Below are 20269 nucleotides of genomic sequence, written 5' to 3' on the forward strand. Positions count from 1 at the left end.
TCATACAAGCTAATACGTGTATGTTCTTCTCTCTAACATGGTCACACCTAAGAAATTATTTCTGATTATGACCTTATCCTACAATCTAATTTTTTGTGCAATATTTTGTCTCTTCATAACTATTTCAGTGAAATTTGAGGATATATAGCGCTTTACAAGATGTATTGCTCATCACCTTATGAAGTCGCTGCATTAGGGTTTTCTACCTGAGATGATAAATTGGACCCCGTCAGAAAAGTCTGACTCCTTTGCAGCCTCTGCAGCTGATTGATTGAATATAGTCACAAATGGCATAACCTCTCCATACATTTGTTTACATCAGAATGGATAGCTTTAGAGAGTCTTATGGCTGTAAGGTGCTCATCTGTCATGTAAAGCAACTCTTAGAAATTGTAAGCCTTTACGGTTTTAACACATTCCCAAAGCATTAAGTTCATTCCTTGCACTAAAGTAAATGTATGCTTAAAATAATAATGGGATGAAGAAGCTCATGACTTTTGCTGTAGTAAGATGAACATATTTGCAAATTTTTATAGACTTATGGTAATACTAATTTAATTTAAAATAAAAAGATATATTCCATGGGAGCAGCAGAGCACTAGAGGGTGGTTTATTTCTCACATCTTTTATTTCAGAATCTCCATGCAGCCGACAACATTTTTTGTCAAAATACTTTGAGTTTCCATCATAAAATAAGGAATTTATTATGTCATTTTCTTCTGCTGTGAGAAAACCTGGTATTCCCTCAGTTCTTGTCTGATTCTTGGATTTACTGCAGGGACATACATTTTATTTCAAAATGCATGTAATGTTTATGCTCTACTTGGCGGGGGGGCCCAAGTCCTTTACTCTTTTAGTGGAATCTGTCAGCTTAGAGTGCAAACACCTTGAGACCTGAATTAAATTTTTTTTCTCACAACATACTATGATGTAAACTGACTTTGTTATTTCTATTTACTCACTGGTAACTGAGAGTAATATATAGCGTGTCAAAGCTCGCATATATTAAAGCTATGGCAGAACCCAGGCCTATTCCTGTTTCTCCTAAGATTAATGAATGAGGGAAATTTGCAATATGCTGCTTGCATTATCTTTCCCTGTATTGTCATGCTCCAGTATTTTGTCCCTTCTTTACCTCTGCTCCACCTCACTTTGTTTTAATTGACCATCATTCGCATGGTGTGAATCCTTAACTTCATGTAGCCTCACTTTTTTTCTTGTTTTTTTTTTCTCTTTCTGCCCTGTTGCCCCACTATCATCCACTCTGCCTTTTGTGTCAGCAGTTAAAGCAAATACATTTGATTTTTACTTTCTGAAGACGGTGAATACATTATTCTTCACTTCCAACAGATGGAGCTGAGCAAATGAGCATAGTGTTCAGAAGGCAGTTCAAAAATAGCAAGTTGTGAAAAGACTACTTTCAGTACTGAGAGGACCCAGTCTCTAAGATTTCATTGTTTTTGGTCCCCCGTCCCCACTTTGATGGTTAACTCTTGCAAACAGAGAGCTTGGTTTCAAGGAAACTTTTGTTTATTTAAAGTCTAGAAAAAAGAGCTTCTAAACCAGGGAGTTTCTCGCTGGCAGCCAGAACTCTTCCTCTATAAAAGGTTTGGCAGGGCAGTCTTTCTGCATTCTGTCACCAGCCTTTAGAAGGAAAATATTTTTCATCCAGTCATAAAGCAATACACATAATATTCCTTGTGGAACTCGGCTCTTGGTGGGCATGTCCTGCATCGACCCGTGAAAACACTGCACATAATTTGGGGTGTGAATTTGTCCTTTCTGTTCGTACTGTGTCTGCCAAGTTAAAAGATGGGGCAGCTTGCAGTATATGAAAGACGGAAATGTAAAATACTATATTCATTTTTCTTGTAATGTCAAAATTCCTACGCTTGGGCAAGTATTTGAGGTTGTAAAGATTTAAGAAATCCTACCCGTCTGAGAAATTATCAGTTTCTGAGAAACCGAAAGCTTTTATTTTTACTTTTCCAGAATGTAAATGAATCAGCAGTAACTGAACATAATCTCCAAGCAGCATCGCTGACGTGTTTCCTGTCCTATACAATTCCTGCAGTGTGGTTAGGATTATCCAACAATGTCTATCCTTTAAAAGACTGCTCTTAGGCAATGGTTGGAGTCTTTTGTCCAGACCACTGAACAGTATTTCATCATCTAGCTATCATCGGTTCAACAGGAGTTAAGTACTTACCGGAAAACAGTCTTCACATTTACTCTATTTAATGCTCAGCTTTCTTATAAATTTCAGCTTTCTTATAAATTTCAGCTTTCTGAGGATGTTTCCCAGATACAGTATTTTACTTTGTGTAGTTCAAATGTTGTTAAAGAAGGGAAAACTAAAAACTTTAAATTATAACCTTAGCTTCACAATTTGAGCCTCTTGTGATGAATAAAACATTGCATGTTCAAAGTAATATAAAGCACTTACCTTTTCAAGAAAATGCTCCACAGATACAACGGGCTGAGACTTTCACTGTGAATAGTCAGATGAAATATAATTATTGTTTGGAGCATATAGCCCTTTTCATTTATGTAGAAAGCAGGGTGTATATATTACAATAACTTCTTTAGCTGCTGTACATCACGATGAAAAATCCAGGCGCTTGCTGACTACAAAAACATAGCTCGGTAAAGGAAACAGGAACTTTAAGTCATTCAAACCATACACGTTGCATGTTTAGCAAACCTATGGTTTCATCATGTGACTTTAAAGTTCAAATTATCCTCTACAGTGAGATATTTTAGAACAGAAAAGTAGCGTTTGTCTCTGCCATTTCTAAGTATGTGAGGCCATCCAGTGGATTTTTTTTTTTCCTGTTGATGAAGTAATCCTGCGTGTATTGGCCAGCCTTTGCAATTACATTTTTTTTATAGTGCACTGTTTTAAGTGCTAGAGGTCTAGAAAAGGAAAAACCTGTTGAATAAATATCAAGCAAGGCCCCTTGCTTAATAAGACAAAAACTCGACACAAAAGTAGTGCATATCAAAAATACTAAGATCCCTTCTTCAAAATAGGGTGTATTTCTATTTTTCTGTGGGTCCTGGCTCTTGGAACACTCCCAGTATTGTACACATGCAATAAATTATTTTTCCAGATGCTCTGCAATGACCATGAGGTGTTAAAAGACAGGATTTTGAGTCTGTAGTATGTTTTGGGTCTGGCTCAGCATCAGTCGTCTTAGTGACTATGTTGAATAGTGTTCTTAAAACCTCAGATATAAATGAGCAAGAAAGGGTTGGCTCATGATTTTTTTTTAGTGCATGCAGCCTTTCTGTCTGGAATGCATGGGTCGCGTCATGTTTTCTCATACCAGCTCATGGGGAAGAACATTTTTATTGTAATCTTTTAATAATCTGCAGTGGCTTTCGAAGATTGAGAAGGTAATTTGTGACCAGTGTTTAGTCAGCACTCTCTGCTTTCATGGTATCTTACTTCTTGCACTTTAACAGGCTTTATTGAAAAACATGTGGAAAGAGCCAAAACACTTAAAAGAAATGAGAAATGTGTTTGGGTCTAGACTCAAAATTGGAGTTGTGGGTTACCTGGAGAAAATATTTCAGCACTAGGTCTATGTTTCCGCCTGAAGGTTAGCACTACTGCTCCAAATACTTTTTTGAAACTAGAGATGCGCATGGAGGGTCTTGGGTTGCAGCAGTGGCCCAGAGACATTTCAGCTTTCAGGTTGAAGGTTCATCTTCTGTGTGAAGCAGCTGTGCTCCGAAACAGCTCTTCAGTAGTTCACTGGCTCTGTGAGATGTGGTTTCCAATGAGCTTACACACGTTATTCAGAATACTCTAATTCCCATACTGACTTTGGTTTTGATCATCTTAGCATAGTAGTTTGTTGGACTGGCTAGATTGTTTCCCTTTTATTTACAGTAGTTCCTCCAAACTTTTACTGAAAAACTTGGATAAAGCTGGCAGCGTAGTGTAGGTGTTTTGTATCTAGCATTTGCTTTTGAGGTGTACGCAAAGCAGGGTTTATTTTGTTGGTATCAATTTCTCATAGTTAAGAATGGTAAAGAAAAAATACGCGTTGTAATTGTATGCAAGTCAGGTGATCCCCCTCCGTTGATTTTCCATGAAAAATGGAAATTTGAAGTGTCACCTTATCCTTTCTAGGACTTAGGGCTGTGCAGAGAGCACACTGAACTATGTAAGCGTAGTCAAATGATTGTTTTTGAAATTGCAGTAAAATTTCAGGAAGTATTTGGTCATCAACTGGTAGATACTAACTTGACTTTTTAACTTCCAGAACGGATCACGTGTGCACATGAGGCAGTGCCGAACAGTTACGGCATCAGTTTGTTGCTGTACTTTCCACTGAAGTGGTCTGAATAGCACGTGATTGATAACCATGGTTCTGCTGGGGGGCAAGGAGGGAGTAAAATTATTTCTTGGCTGAGGGCCACCAGCAAAGAGCTGGGTTTTGTACTTCTTTTGAAGTTGCATTGGGTGGACATGCACAAGGATATCTGGCTGTGCCCTTTGTGATTATTAGTAAAATAAAGGCAACTCAATGGCTGCACCAAAGTTTAAGGAATATTCAAACCATTCTTTACAAAGGTTTAAATTATTCTGAGTTAATTAGCAATCAGTGAGCAAGGAGTAACTCAAGTGAAGATAAGCCCTAACACAGCACTGTTAAGACGACATTTCCTGTTATTCAGTAACCACTTTTCTGACAATGCAAAGTGTAGTAAAGCAGAGCTCCAAGGGAACTTATTCTGTAACGAGAAAAATTATATAAATAGAACCCGAAAAGCAAAAAGAGAAAAGCTATTTCTTATGCCTCCCATCTTTAAAAAGAAAAAATAATCAAAGAGAAAGCTCTCATCTTCAAAATTATGTTCACATTTACAAACATTATTTCATACTTTGACTGAAACCTGTATTAACCCTCATTATTCAGTGGTATTTAGAGCACAAGAACATTTATCATACTTTGAATCGGGAGCAAGTAGCACATTACAATTTCAGAATGAGTACATAGATTCAGAGAATCACATCAGAAAGTACCCCCATTTTACAGGTGGAGAAACTTGGCTACTGAGAAATTTATTCTTCCAAGTTGATGGAATAAACTGAAAGCCAGAGGAGAAATAGAGGTTAGAAAATCAAGGTTTCCCAACTCCGTATTCTTTATTCCGTTTAGACCATGATGATTCTCATCTTGATAGCTGCAATTCTGCCTCGCCTATGGAAATGGACAAAACTTAGTCTGAGGTATCTGAACAACTATATGGTGTGGTTTTGGCAGCAGTTCACTGTGCTGTGTTATTGTCATAGTTAATGCGTTACTCAAAGAAAAGCAAGATATTGCTGTTGTGTGACCAGCTGTGTCTTTCCTTAAACAATACAACAGTTTCTTTAATTTGCTTAAATGATCACAGGGTGCAAGTCATATGAGAACAGTGGCAAACAGACTAGTGTTTAGTTGTATAAACGTTTCATAAAACTGCAAAAAATGGTGGTTAAGTGACTGTGTTTGGGATGATGCATAATTTTACTATTATTTTTATTAGTGATTTATGGATTTATGATTTCTTGGTGATTAGTATACATGCTCTCAATGGAAAATGTTTATGTATGATAATGATGTTCCGGATAGGGCGGAGGCAGGAAAGGTAGAAGTTGTAGAAGTTAAATAATTGTGAGATGCTGTGACAATACTTAAGGATTGGCTGATAACACATACAATTCCACTAGCCAACTGCGGTGTGCTGTCGTGGGCAAAACTTTTTTTTAACACACCTTATTGTTCCTATAGCAAAATAAATATATCCAGTACTGAGTGATAGATGTTATTATAAAGAAAGCAGATGTGAGCCATTTTTCTTCTGACCAAAACCAATATTTTCTCTTAATTGACCTGTATTACTGATGTGTTTAGCAGAGTACAGATCCCTGACAGTAGGTTTAATTTGAAGTGAAGTCTCTTTCTCTCATATACATGTATGCCAGATGAGAGAAACTTCTCCGTCTTCTCTAACAAACACCGTTCAATGCTTCTGGCTTGTGAGATGCTGAAACCATGGAGATTTCAGTCTTTTTATTCTCTGACTTAAAGCAGATCCATCCAGTGAAATATTATGGAGATGGTGATTCTGTCTTGCTCACCTTCCTTCTGAATCATCGTGATCAGTTGTTTAGCAAAGAGTCACAACACTCAGTTGAGCAGTAGAGCTCTTGTTTGCTTGATGGAGCATCAAATAGCCACAGTCATCAAGGACAGAGACGAAGGGCTACAGTAAGCTTGCAGTTAGTCTAAGGATTGGACTGGATTGCTCTAGGGTAATGAGTATTGTTAGGGAGCTGATCCTGCATGAGAAGCCTTAAGTCTGTTTTTAGACTATGCTGTTGTCTTCTGCTCTTGATTAACATATCTTTTCTTGCCTTTTTGATGTAATGTTATTAAGAAAACTGTCCCTGTGTAGTATGATAGCATTGTTTTGGAATATTAAATGGCTGTTATTTATTGCCCGTTCCCCAGTGTATTATGATGAAAAGCAATTGCTGTGTTACTGGCATTTTGAATTGTGAAATAGTCTACAATTTTTTTTCAAAGATATTTTCCATAAACTACTGTGTATTTCCATCTTAATTTTTCCTCTAGTGTTGTTATGTAACAAAAAAAAAAAAAAACAAACCACCCTTGCGTGTGGGATATTAGCCACAGAGTTAGTCAAAGATTGCTTTGACTCTATTCAAGGGCTGAGCTTACATATTGGAAGCTTGTCTTGGTGGCACTGTAGCACCTTAAGGCTACTTGTAGCAATACAATAACTCAAGATTCCTGGAAAAAAAATAATTTTTGAGAAGAGCATCTATTCTAAGGCTTTTGTTATATTGATGCACAGTTGCCAGTCACTCTGTACGACTGTTCTTGTGAAAGGCCTTGCTTTTAGTTTTTTGTATGTTAGTCTTTTTTTACTTGACAGCAAGCAAATTTGTGTCCTTGATTAAAAGATCACGGAACAGTAGGCCTTTGACATAAAAAAGGGGGGGAGAGCCGGGGGGAGAAGCAGGGAAGTTGTACACAAAACCAAGAATTGCTAGCTTGAAGAAAGCTAAAGGAATTTTGTTTATGGATGAATTTTAGAATAAAAAACCTTGCATGTCATTATTATATTCCCTGCATGTTTGGTTTTGGGAGGTTTTTTTGAGTGTTTTTTTTGTTTTGGTTTTTTTTAAATGGAATTCAGATGCTTACGCTGATTTATAGGGTACATGGATCTATGTGAATTTGTAAAATTTGATAGTCTTACTGCCTCTGCTTGCAACTCTGTGCTTGGATAGGGTTAAAAAAGCACAAGTTGGAGATGTGTATACATAAGCACTGGTATTAATAATTACCTATGGCTCAGAGGCTGGTCATAAATCAACATTTCTTCCTTTTATTCTAGAACAGCCATGCTCTGTGCTGTGTGATTGCTACCTTCACATCTCAGGATTGCTTGCCCATGATTAACTATTAGTGATTTTATATTGGCTTATTTGGGCGTTGTTTGTAATGTAAGTTGTTTTATAAACAGTATTTTATTATTATTACTATACAGTAATGTTTCTATCAATCACAAAACAAATTCCTCAGTATGGGTAGATCGTCTACGTAACTCAGCTACAAGAGCTCAAAAATTGCCTGTGTTTCCAAATAATACTGTACTTCTATTAAAGGATGGAAAAAAGCTTTTTCTAATGGCAAGTTTTATAAGAGAGCTGGTCTCTGCATAGCGCTGCAGGTGCTAGATTGATGATTTAATTGCACATAGGCTGACCTGAAAAATGTCAGAAACTTCTGTATTAATTAAGTATGAAATCTATTTCATTGTGAACTAGTGAAACCATAACTTAATTAGAAAGAATTACAATGCTCTGGAGCTGAATGGGAATGGCACTTCCTTTGATCTTTGAGCATCTTGTCAACCACAATGACTAGTACCAGATGTTTCATAAAACAATACAAGAAACATATGCTTTTTTATAAATATTTCTTTCTTGTGAATAATCAGACCTAATAGCCTGGTTAAATATCCTTCTGTTAAGTTCAAAACTAAAATTAACCATTGTTGAGATTTGTTTCTTGCAACAGAATTTTCTCTTACTTGCCTCATCCTCACAGCAGCAGTCTGTTGTAGAAGTTATGGTTAATTTTGTTTCTTCTTACAAATACTTGCAGCAATACCCTTACTGCGTGCAGACAGGACCAGCTAGTACAAATCTGTGTTTAACCAGAAACTGGGACTGATTTTTTTTTTTTCCCCCTAATGATTAGTTTTACTGATCTTACTGCTTTTGGGAACTGCAAGAGTATTCTACTAGTGACCACCAGATGGAGTTTCTAAAACAGCTTTAACCTAATACCAGAATTAATTTCAAAATGATCTTTTAAAGGTTTTGGAGATGAGTTAAGAAACAGTTGTGGAAATTCTACCAGCTTCAAGATAAATTTTAGCTTAAATTTGCAAATGTTGCTAAAATTAGGCTTTTCAATTAATTTTGTAATTGGTAATTGTATTGGGTTTGCATGGCAAGGTTTTGGTAGCGGGGGGCTACAGGGGTGGCTTCTGTGAGAAGCTGCTAGAAGCTTCCCCTGTGTCTGATGGAGCCAGTGCCAGCCGGCTCCAAGACGGACCCGCCGCTGGCCAAGGCCGAGCCCATCAGCGACGGTGGTAGCGCCTCTGGGATAACGTATTTAAGAAAGGGAGAAGAAGTTACAGGAGTAGCAATTGCAGCCGGAGAGAGGAGAGAGACTACGTGAGAGGAACAACTCTGCAGACACCAAGGTCAGGGAAGAAGGAGGGGCAGGAGGTGCTCCAGGTGCCGGAGCAGAGATTCCCCTGCAGCCCGTGGTGAAGACCATGGTGAGGCAGGCTGTCTCTCTGCAGCCCATGGAGGTGAATGGTGGAGCAGATATCCACCTGCAGCCCGTGGAGGACCCCATGCTGGAGCAGGTGGATGCCCAAAGGAGGCTGTGACCCTGTGGGAAGCCTGTGCTGGAGTAGGCTCCTGGCAGGACCTGTGGACAGAAGAGCCCAGGCTGGAGCAGGTTTGCTGGCAGGACTTGTGACCCCGTGGAAGGGACCCACGCTGGAGCAGTCTGTTCCTGAAGGACTGCACCCCATGGAAGGGACCCACGCTGGAGCAGTTTGTGAAGAACTGTAGCCTGTGCGAAGGACTCACGTTGGAGAAGTTCGTGGAGAACTGTCTCCCGTGGGAGGGACCCCACGCTGGAGCAGGGGAAGAGTGTGAGGAGTCTTCCTCCTGAGGAGGAAGGAGCGGCAGAGACGTGTGATGAACTAACCGCAACCCCCATTCCCCATCCCCCTGTGCCGCTGTGGGGGAGGAGGTAGAGCAAATTGGGAGTGAAGTTGAGCCTAGGAAGAAGACAGCGGTGGGGGGAAGGTGTTTTTAAGATTTGGTTTTATTTCTCATTATCCTACTCTGATTTGATTGGAAATAAATTAAACTAATTTCTCCAAGCCAGGTCTGTTTTGCCTATGAGTTGAGTGGGCAAAAAAATTGCTGCCCTTATCTTGACCCACGAGCCTTTCATTATATTTCCTCTCCCCTGTCTAGTTGAGGAGGGGGAGTGATAGAGCGGCTTTGGTGGGCACCTGGTGTCTAGCCAGAGTCAACCCACCACAGTAATGCATAGAACTTCCTATCGATATCAGTGAGATTTGTGATAAAACCACTTTGATTTAGGAGATTAATTCTGTGTTTTTGAAGGTTAACTTTATCCAGAGTTGAGCACTTTCTCTGCATTTTTATAGCAGAATTATTCCTAGTGTTGGGCAGTATGCTTGCAGGTACAGTTCCTGCAAGGTGTCTCCAATTGTAAATCTGTTTCTCTTTCTTTTCTTATTAGTCCTCTCTCCAGGTCTCTAAGTTGGGAGTATTTATACTGCTGCTTATTTATCTTTTCATATAATGCATCATCAAGTACTTTTAAACTAGATAAAATGGATTCTCTTTCTGGTTATAATTTTGTTTGTTTTAAAGAACTTTTGGTAGGAAGTGTTTTTTAAAAATATATTTGTATATTTAATTCATAAATACTCTGATAAGAATCTGGTGTTTTAAAAATCTTCTTCTGCCTGCTGTAGACTGTGAATAATTTTGACCGTTCTTGTGAATGTAATTAAAAGTACCAGTTCTTTAGAAGGAAGGAATATAAGGAAATCTTATGGACTTCCAAGGTAAGGAAAGGACTTGGTGGGAAGAAAGTGGAATGACAAAGTAGATAATAAATGCTTTTCTCTCCTGATGGAAAAAGAATATACTCAGTGTATGTCAAAGTGTTTTGATACGTAATGGAAAGCTAAAGGAAATACAACAGAGGAAACATTTCACACTTCAAATTTGTTGCCATGGCAGTCTGCACAGCTCATTTGTATGTTTAGATTGCTTTCACTTGGAAGAAGTATTGCATGAGATAGTTAAGAAATACACAAGGTTTTGCTTACTAAGAAACTGCAAAAATTAATCTTAGAGCATATGTTTCAGATTCATCAGTGTGTTGAGCACTTTACAGCTGCAGAAACTTAGGCAAAGTCAGTACTTCTCAAAGTCCTCAGCTAACAGCAGAACTGAGAGCAGCACTTGGCCAGATTCCGCTTTTGTTTTCTCTTACCAGTACTGTGCTGCTGCAGTAAAGCTCATGAGAAGGTCTCCAGCCTGAGCACTGTACTGCTTTCATTTTTAATGAGCAATGATAAATGGGGTTCTAGCTATGTACGTATCCATAGCACAAAAACAATTTAATTGAATTGTAGTTAAAAAAAAAAAAAGTGTTACTTCCCTTTGAGTTTTCTGGTACCGGTGTCATATTTTCTTGGCAACCTTGGGGACCATTTTCCTATTATATGATAGTTCAATGCATATTTTCTGCAACTGCTCCAAAATGTGGTTGTATTCAGTGAAATCTCTTTGTATTGACAGAAAAGGGCAGATTCTGATGCCGTGTTGGCCTGGTTTGTACTAGTGTAAACCTATTGACTTGGTTGTACCTGATCAACTCTTTTTACTTGCATTTATGTAGAAGTTCATCCTTTGTAAACCTGTAGGCTTGTTAACTTGCTGCTTATTAACTAATTCTGTTTTCATTTAAGATCCTTCAAGTCTATGTTGTATAAAAGGGGTTGTACTAATCCAGATAAGAAACATAGCCTTTTTATGGTTATATGATGGTTATATCTTAAAGCTCTGAGGAATGAAGCATCAGAAAATCACTACTCTGTGTTTGGTTAGAGATGCTGGTTCTCCAATTAGAATAACAGAAAATACTCTTTAAACCATTGTATGGAAGTAAGGGCATCTTGTCAGATACTAGGCTTTGACTAAATGACACAATATTGCAACTTCCATTTTCACAGTTGCCATTTTCATTTATTTCTCACTGAGACTTAACACTCAAAAGTGCCTTGGACTAAGTTTTTTTCTTTAAGGAATTCACCAATAACCATGTTAAATAGTTTGCTTTTACTTGCTGTCTTCCTACACTTTACAGAAAATTTAAAGGGAACAAATTAATAACTTTGAAATTATAGCCAGGAAAATATTTTCATATATGTGGGGTAAACTAACTGATCCATGGTGAGTGATCTTTTGGTTATATGCAGTGGTTACTGCAATAAAAGTATTATGAGGAACGTTATATTCTTAAAGCTAAATTTTCTTCAGGATGCCAAATGTATGGGTTATTATATTATGTTGTTCTGGGAACCAAGAGAATTTCTGCAGGGAGCTGACTTCCGAGATCTCATTTGTGGCAGCACAAAAGAGGAAGTGACAAGGACATGGCAAATGTATGCATTAATCACCAGCCTTGTATTTCTGTGGTGCAATGTTACTCTATCCTATTAGCTGCAGGATTCTTTATGCTGAAAAAAGTTGGGGGGTGGTGTACCTTTTGCTTTCATTCCCAGCTAACTTCACGCTGATGAATAATGAAATTTTAACGATGTCAAAATTATGGCCTGGAAAACCTGCTAACTTAACATGTCTGATTTGACATCCAAGTCATGCAATTTGTTATGTTTTGATTCAGTGAAGCAACACAGGTTTAACCTTGTCCACAACAGTTATTTATTAAGAAGGCCAAAAAAAAATCACACATCTTACTGACCAGATACACTTTAACACTTTTTATTGAGAATTTATTACGAGTCAATAGTTCCTTTGTGAAGCTTTGCAGAAAGTCCGTTTCTATAGTATTTTGATATAATATTGGAGGCCACATCTCTTCATTTTAATAGAACCAGAAATTTTCTAGTGGTTGATCTTTCATTAACTGAAATTGTCTTCAGAGACCAACTCAATTTGATTCTCAAATGGAAACTTTTGAAACTAGGACCTCTACTAGATTAGTCAACAAGGACCTGTCTTGAGCTAGCTATGTTAATTCAAGCAGAAGCAGAGCACAACATTTTTGTTAGTTCATTCGACTTAATTGGCGGTTCAGCAAGAGGGCTATAAGCCATAGATCAACTCAAATATTAAGTTTAATTTTGTGAGAAAATAACACTGTTAATAATGGCACTTAACTAGTGCTTACTTTCTAGTATACAGTATATACATACAGAAACATACAGTACACCTTACTGTTCAGAGGTTTACATTTAAATGATACACTTTAAGAAATAATTTAATAAATTCTTTGCAAATTCTTTTTACATCAGTAGGCTGATTTTTATCTTGCATATATACAGTCTTTCATATTTATTTAAATGCAAAATAGATAAGCCTCTATTTACAGTCATCAGAAACCTTCAGGTATTTGAAATGGAAAGGTGTCACTCTTCAGCACTTTGTATATTAAAAATTTGTCCATAAAAATTCTTCCATATTTATGATACCATGTATTTCCTTAAGTATTTTACTGCACTTGCTCAGCTACTGTTTTTTATATAAATATTGCAAAGTTCTCATTTTTTGGGATACTGCTTTTTAAGAGATACCATGTGAGTGTGCTGCAATTAAGTTCAGAATTTCCTTAAGAGAATAGCAGTCAGGCAGCTCCATGGCACAGTTTCTTTGAGGCAACTAATATATCAAATTGACTCTTAAAAAAAGTTGAGCGGATATTGGTCTTGTTCATTAAATTATGAAAGTTGTTTGTCTATATGATTGCCATCACATTTAGTATATTATCAAGGATACACGCAAACATACTTAACTCTGCTGCAATGAAAAAGATTAGGAAAAAAAATAAAAATTGAGATTTCAAGGGTAAATTATATAAAAACTTGTTCTTTCTCCATCTCTTAAACAGCAGCTTCCATTTTACTACATAAATCCATTTGTAATGTCAAATCATTGAATAAGACTTGGGTCATTGTAAAGGAGTCAGTCTAATGAAGTAAATGTGAGTGGTGAATGGTACCAAGTGTACGAGACCAAGCATGCATGGGAACAGAGGAGCAAAATGAAAATAAAATAAATAGCGCAGAGAAGTGAAAAAGACGAGAGAAAAAGAGAAATGATAAAAGACCCATGATCTGAAACTGGGAATTTAACATGGAGAGAAAGGAACAGAAATAAATGTGACAGTGCTGTTAGAGACAGAAAGTAAGATGTCTTGGGAGAAGGGGGAAATAGAAGTAAGGAAGCAACATGGAAGTTAAAATTGCACTTAGTGCTGCCTGTTCAGCCACACCGTTCTGGCAGTGTCCCAGTTCTGGAAGCCTCTATTCACACCAGATAAGCCAGTTCCTCCCTGCTGGAATTGTTCCTGCATAATGGGACAGAATTTCTTTAACAGATTTTACGTGAGAGATTTCATGTGGTGCATTAGGAAACCTAATTTTCCTCAGATGGGAAGAAGAGGAGCCTATTTGCTTCACAGTTGTAAGGAAAGATGTCTTTCTTAAGCACTTCTGTGTGGAAGTGAGCTTGAATGCTCAAGATGCGTAGAAATTCATAGAAAACCTCTCAAAGGGAAAAAAAAACAACCAAAGCAGCCAGTATCATGTCAGCATAGAGGCACTATAAATTAGTGTGTGAATCAGACACAATGATAAAGAAAGGCTTCATTCCTTAACGTGGTTTTTATCAACAGGCTAAAACTATGAATTAAATTGATGTAGTTGTGCTGGATAGTTTTCGTGTGGAGAAAATGCCATAGAAATAATGATTTACTGTGTAGGGTTTAAGGGTTAAAAAAAATTCAGTAAAATATGAAAAGCTATTAAAAAAGTAAAGATTAATGGAGAGTCTTCTACCAGGATGTTGATAACTTAGAGATGCTTGTATATGAAGAAGATAAGCAAAGATGGCTATGAGAAGAAATTACTTGAATAACATTGAAGAGAATGGAAAAGATCTGAAAAGGCTGTTCCTCACCTGCTTCCCACTTAGAACTTAAGCATGTCTCTATGCTGACAAATTAGGACCAATTATCAGATGAGATTGTACTATAAGCAATGGAAAAGATTCAATTCTGGTTTTGCTCCATGTTTTTTCTATACCAGAGGCTTGAAAAGCCACATTTTTTGAATAAAGTCACGTGAAATTTCAGTTGTGTTGTGACAGGTTAAGCAACGAAATGATTCTGCTGTGTTGCAGGGCGAGTGACAAAGATGTCTTGCTGCCCCAAAACCAGTGGGAGAATATCAATTTAACTTCTACCCCCCTCCGTCATTAATAATGCAACAACAGCATAGGAACAGGTAGTTCTTGGGTCAGTGTTTCGTAGTTTGCTGTTGTGGGTAACTGTTCATTTGCTTCCTGCAGCATGTTTGTGTTTCTTATGTATTTCACATACTCAGTAAAATTTGGCAATCTGGATTGGATTTCTTCATCCCCACTGTGAAATACAGAAACTATACTTTTACTGTGTATTCAAGAATCACATTGGGAGGCACTCCATTTCTGAGAGGTCAGCAAAAAGCTGATGCTGACTGGGATTCCTATATATTACTCCCATTTTAAAATCTTGTATGTATTGAGGGATTTTGTATGGTTTCCAAACCTCCAGTGATGCCCTAGATTAAAGACATTTTAATTTATTTGTTGCAAACATATCCCTTGAAAATACAAAATGTTAATCATAAACATATTTATTTTTAAGATAATTACTCTTGTTACATGAACATATGTGGACCATAACACTTAGCAGACAATCTTTACTAGTTAAATTTTAACTTTGTAAACCACTGTGTCCTTCATTTTAATATGTGGAACAAACATCTCACAGTTCCCTTAGAATTAGTTAATAAATATTTTTGAATTCTTGAAATGTTTTAGGCTGCAAACAAAGCACTGGAAAAATAAAACATGTTTTTGTTAATTGTTATATCTAGGAAAAAATCAATTTACCATAAACGTTAAAACTTAGGTTAGTTTGTACAAGAAAATAATTTCTGAAAATGGTAAATAAGGCTTCTTTTAGAGGGGATTCAGTGATGGAGAAAGAAATTAAATAATTTAATTTGTAATTAACATTTACTATTTGGACATGTATAATTGGATAATATGATCTTTAGTAAAGATCATCTATGTCATCTTCATTGAAAAATGGTATTTACTTCATGAAGGATAGCACTATTACTTCTTTGTACAGAAAAGAAAGTAATACCTTTTTTTATGAAAGATACAAGGTGCTGTGTCTTCAGTCAAGACTTGAATAAACTGCTTAGCGATTTCTTCAGACAGAAATATTAGAGCGATGAAGACAGAGTTTATGCTTTGTAACCAATTCAGTGCATTGAAAGTATTAGATGTCACAGGTATTACAGCACATAGGCCAGAGTCTCACAACATTTCAGCAAACAATTAACTATTTGAAAATCAAGACTGTTTCATTAACTGTAATGGAAAGCTCCTTCTAGCCTCTTGGTTGGGACTCTCACATTACCAAGACAGCAATATCACAGTCCCAGTACTGGTACGCTAAGTCCTGCAGTAACAGAGCACCAGAGGGTTTTTTCACACCTATGTCATAACTTGCTGTACTACTGTGCGTTCATGAGAACACCCTTGATTCCCACAGTGTATCTTTTTAAGCAAACGTCGTAATTTGTTGGGAAAGTTTTTGTTAATGTATCTGTAGAGCAGAGGCATTACAAAGCTGCTTGAGAAAGCCAAGAATTTTGATAAAATCTTGGTAAAATGTAATATTCGACTGTAATTTTCATCTGCAATTCTTCCTTGTGCATTAGTGAATGTGCTTACCAAGAGAGTAACATAATAGGGTGTCCATAACGTGAACTGTGTACAGACTGTGGCAATCAAAAGCCTGTGCACCGATGGATCTAATCGTCCAGTGTCTTGATCCAGTGGTGTAGCCTCTTTGCGTATTCGCAAGATTAATATAAGTGCATACAGTACAGCAATAGCTGGTACAACATACCCGATAAAGACCATAATGGCATCTGCTGCTTCTTTGTTCTGCATCTTGGAACATTCAATTATTTTAGTGGATACGTGATTGCAGACGTAGAACAGGAGAGATGAAAAACTTGTAAGCATGGCACCACCCCATATGAATCCACAAACGTGTTTTGTGTTGTACACACTTGACATGTAAGTTCTAGGTAGAGCACGTTCAATGTAGTAGTCCAGACTGAGTAATGTAGTAGAGTACATGGTAACTAAAGACGAGACGTTGAATAAAATAAGTAAGGTAATATAAACTTCATTGTTAGAATTCCAGATGGCCCATTTTGTATTGGCAAGACCTAGAAGGTACATTGGTGCCAGAGCATTGATGATGAGACCAGCAATGGCAATGTTGACAAAGTAAACATCTGGCATAGTCATAGTAGCTTTGTTATAGAGATTAACTAGGACCAGCAAGCCATTGTAACAAAGGCCAATTGGGAAACATATAATGAGGTAGAGTAGGGAAAAGATGGAAAGCACAAGGTGGAAGTCATGGCAGAGATGCTGGTCCTCACTGTTCTTGGTACTGTTGTTTAAGGTTTCACAGCTCCACATAGTGATTTTAGCTTTTGTATCTTCTCCGCTGGTTACCAGCTTTTCTGTAGAGAGAGAAATAGTGCAAGTATTGTTGGAATATTATGTTGTAAGTGAAATGCAACGCAGTATGAAGAAAACATTTTAAAGATAGAGATTATATGCTTCACATAACTGATCAATTTAAGGTCAGTGACTGAAATGCCTTTTGATCTTGTTAGTCTAGAAGACAGTAATCTGTGATTCAAAATTTCATGAGACTACTAAATGTTCTGAAGTTTTAACTTAAATGAAATTAGTGGCAAATGAGTTGATACAGGACACTCAACAGAAAAATAAGTACCAATGTAATATACATAAAGATTAGTACAATGTTTTTTAAAATTATTAAACAGTACCTTTTATATAGCTAATAATATATAAGGGTAGCTGCTGAAGAATTGAAGGATATAAGCTGAAGCACAAATCTTAGCAATAAGATGGCGAATAGAGTAAGGTGTTAAATAAGCTTTCTCTTGAAAAGATAGTTTCTTAGGAGGCACATCCAAGGCAGTATGGTGGATGTATACTGGATCACTGATAAAATTGACAGAGACTAGAGAAAACTGGGAAATGAGGTGAAGGGGTTTTTTTTATAGGTCAGTTTGTATTCAGGCTTCCAACCTATAACTATTTAGTTCTGAAAAAACAATGGACCTCTGTAGTCTAGGGAACCTAATATCAGGGCAGCCTGACTTTCCAAAAAGGCAAGAATTAGCTATAATTTCCTCCCAAAATAGCTTGAATTCTTTAAAAAGTATGCTAGTATCAGTAGTCGTTGTCTAGCTATCTTTGCTTTATCGTCAATAAAGAGAACATTTTAACTGAAATCTGTGAACTCTAAAGCAATCATGAAAAGTCTCTTTCCAAAATGCAGAAATAACAAATAATCTCTGAAGTACAACTCAAAACATCCACAGCCTTAAAATCATGGTTATTATTCCTGCCAGCCCATTTCTGGGACAGCATAGAATTTATGCAGCAGGTGACTTCCCATGTCATGTGTATTCTGATACTGTCAGATAGTGTTGTTTTGTGTGCTTCCCTTTTAGCACGTATAGGAAAGTGTAAGTACACGTATCTGCATTCTTTCCAGAGAGAGAACAAGATATAATCAAATCCACAATAAACATTGTGCAATTCAAATGAATGTTACTAGACAACATGCTATACTCCATGAACCATATGGCTAAATTATACAGTATGGGTTTTGTAAGCATACGGATATGTGGTTTCATCTCTCTAGTGCTAATCCTTTGACACTTCAGCCATAGTACAGAATTTGTTCCAGAATCATGTCAACTTCCATTTTTTTATTTCCCATTGCAGTTGTTTTGTGTGCATTTTTTCCTAACATAGCCCGTGCCAGAAATCAGGCTAAAAATACAGTAATTTTAGCTGGGCAAACAAAATTTTTATTCCACTGTCATATGTTGGATTTCCTCAGATAAGGCTTGGCTTCTGTGGCAGCAGCACAAGATGCAGTTCTATTGTTTTCAAAGCTTTCTTTCACCTTTGTGGAAAAACTTACTTTGTTTGTTTTCTCAAATCAGTTCTTTAGCTGTAGTATTGCATATGAGTAGAAAGTATAATATCTTTATGTTGTCTTGCAATCCTCATAATATTTTTGAGCACTGAAAACAACCCAGTTCATTTTCAGGAAGCATCTGTTGTTTTAAGTTTTTAAAAAAGAAAAGCTGTTTTGCACAGTTGAAGGCAACCAAAATTACATCTCATTGAACTGTTATGACTTGATTCAACCAAGGCAGCAGACTGGAACTAGATATTGCAAATATATGCATTACGGTGAGTGCAAGGGTGACTAAGCACAGGCATGGATACAATCACATAATTCCATTATGTCGGTTTATCCTTAAGCATGTAGCTTTGACTACTCCAGACTGAATTACATCAGCCACAGAATACTTGCCTATATATTGTCTCAGAAGAGCAACAGTCTTTGCTACCACGCTTTCTATTTTATAAAGCAGGGGGATGTCTGGTTTCACAAGTGTTTTTAGTAATTACCCCTTTTTTCTTTGTCCTCTAACTGCAGTTAAATAAGACAATTTTATTTTAATGATAGAAATGGTAGGCAATTCATTGTGTTAAATAGTAATCTTACAAAATTACAAAACTTACCTCCAAAATGAGCAAAAATAAAATCCAAAATAAAAATATTTTCTGAAGAAATTTTGTTGATGACTTCTAAATTACCAGATGAGGTATTTTTGCCACTAATGTAGAAATCACCTATTTTTAACTATCACTTACCTGTGAAGGCACTGAACCTGTTTGCTGTGCTGTACAGGCCCAGCTCAGCATTTCTTACCCAGCCATGTCTTTTGTCATTTTAAAGGCAGTTTTGTCTTCACAGACCATGTCTGGGTAAGTCCTTACGATGCTTCAGATGCAGCAGTGTTACTCGATCAATCTAAACTAGCCCCTTCTCCAGTCAAAAGTAGTTTTGCAGTCCCAGGTTGACTCTGTTGCATAAGTGAATGCTGCAGTCCTCTTGTTTACTGTGGCCTGACCCAGCCTTCCCTAATGCTTCCCCTGGTCTTGTCTGCTTTTATACTTTTATCACATTGAAAATTAAAATCAGAACTTAAAACCTAGAAGGAAAGAGCGTCCTGCCAGCCGCCGCTTGCTCTCCAGCCTGCCTTTCCCACGGCCCCAACCTCAGCAGCGTTGCTGTAAAGCCTCTTACCTTTAATTCACGTTTTACATTCCTCCGCGCTGCCGGATCCGCACGCGTTTGATAAGCAGCATTTTCGAGGAAGGAAGCCGGCTGCAAAGCCCTGTCTTGTTTCTCTTTGAAAACATGGTGATCGCCTCTCGCCAGCGCCCAGGCAGCGTGCTCCTCTGCATGCCTGCCTGCGCTGCACTTGTTTTTCCTCTATAAGTTACTCACAAGTTTCTGCTTGGCTTGGCAGGCGGCAGGCCCCTCCCTTTCCCTGTTTACAGCCGGTTTCAAGAAGTGAGAGGCTGTGCTCGGAGGGGAGCGAGCTGTTGGATCCAGCTCAGTTTAGTCTCTGGGTTTCAGATTTACTACTTAAAATATACGGGCTGCTGGAGCACGCAGGTTTGTTATGGTATTGTCATCTGCGCTGGGGTTCTCTGGGGACGTTGGAGAGGCTGTTCCATTCCCTGAAAGTGCAATCAACAGCTCTCATTCAAGAGCGTGGGTTTTATTTTTAACCTGGGATGAGACTATGTAGCTTTGAGGTTTCATTTTTATAGGCCATACATCCTAAACAATCAGTATTTAAAAATTACTGTACTGCAAAG

At 37.5% G+C, this 20269-nt stretch overlaps 2 protein-coding genes across 2 annotated transcripts in view; one reads left to right on the top strand and one right to left on the bottom strand.

Annotated features, from left to right (window-relative positions):
* C15H7orf50 (chromosome 15 C7orf50 homolog) overlaps positions 1-20269 on the top strand; it is a 132338-nt gene that overhangs the window by 31789 nt on the left and 80280 nt on the right. The gene's annotated exons all lie outside the window — the stretch shown is intronic.
* On the bottom strand, positions 12086-19837 carry GPR146 (G protein-coupled receptor 146). The gene is made up of 2 exons (XM_050905756.1): positions 19689-19837; positions 12086-17004 (listed from the first exon to the last, which is right to left on the bottom strand). The coding sequence occupies exon 2, from the start codon at positions 16958-16960 to the stop codon at positions 15956-15958; it is 1005 nt and encodes a 334-aa protein (XP_050761713.1). The 5' UTR covers positions 16961-17004; positions 19689-19837; the 3' UTR covers positions 12086-15955.

The sequence above is a fragment of the Gymnogyps californianus genome, chromosome 15 (assembly GCF_018139145.2).
Source record: "Gymnogyps californianus isolate 813 chromosome 15, ASM1813914v2, whole genome shotgun sequence".
NCBI lineage: Eukaryota > Metazoa > Chordata > Aves > Accipitriformes > Cathartidae > Gymnogyps > Gymnogyps californianus.

Excerpts from the sequence above, each read along its gene's own strand:
- GPR146 (XM_050905756.1), bottom strand. The coding sequence starts at position 16,960 with ATGTGGAGCTGTGAAACCTTAAACAACAGTACCAAGAACAGTGAGGAC.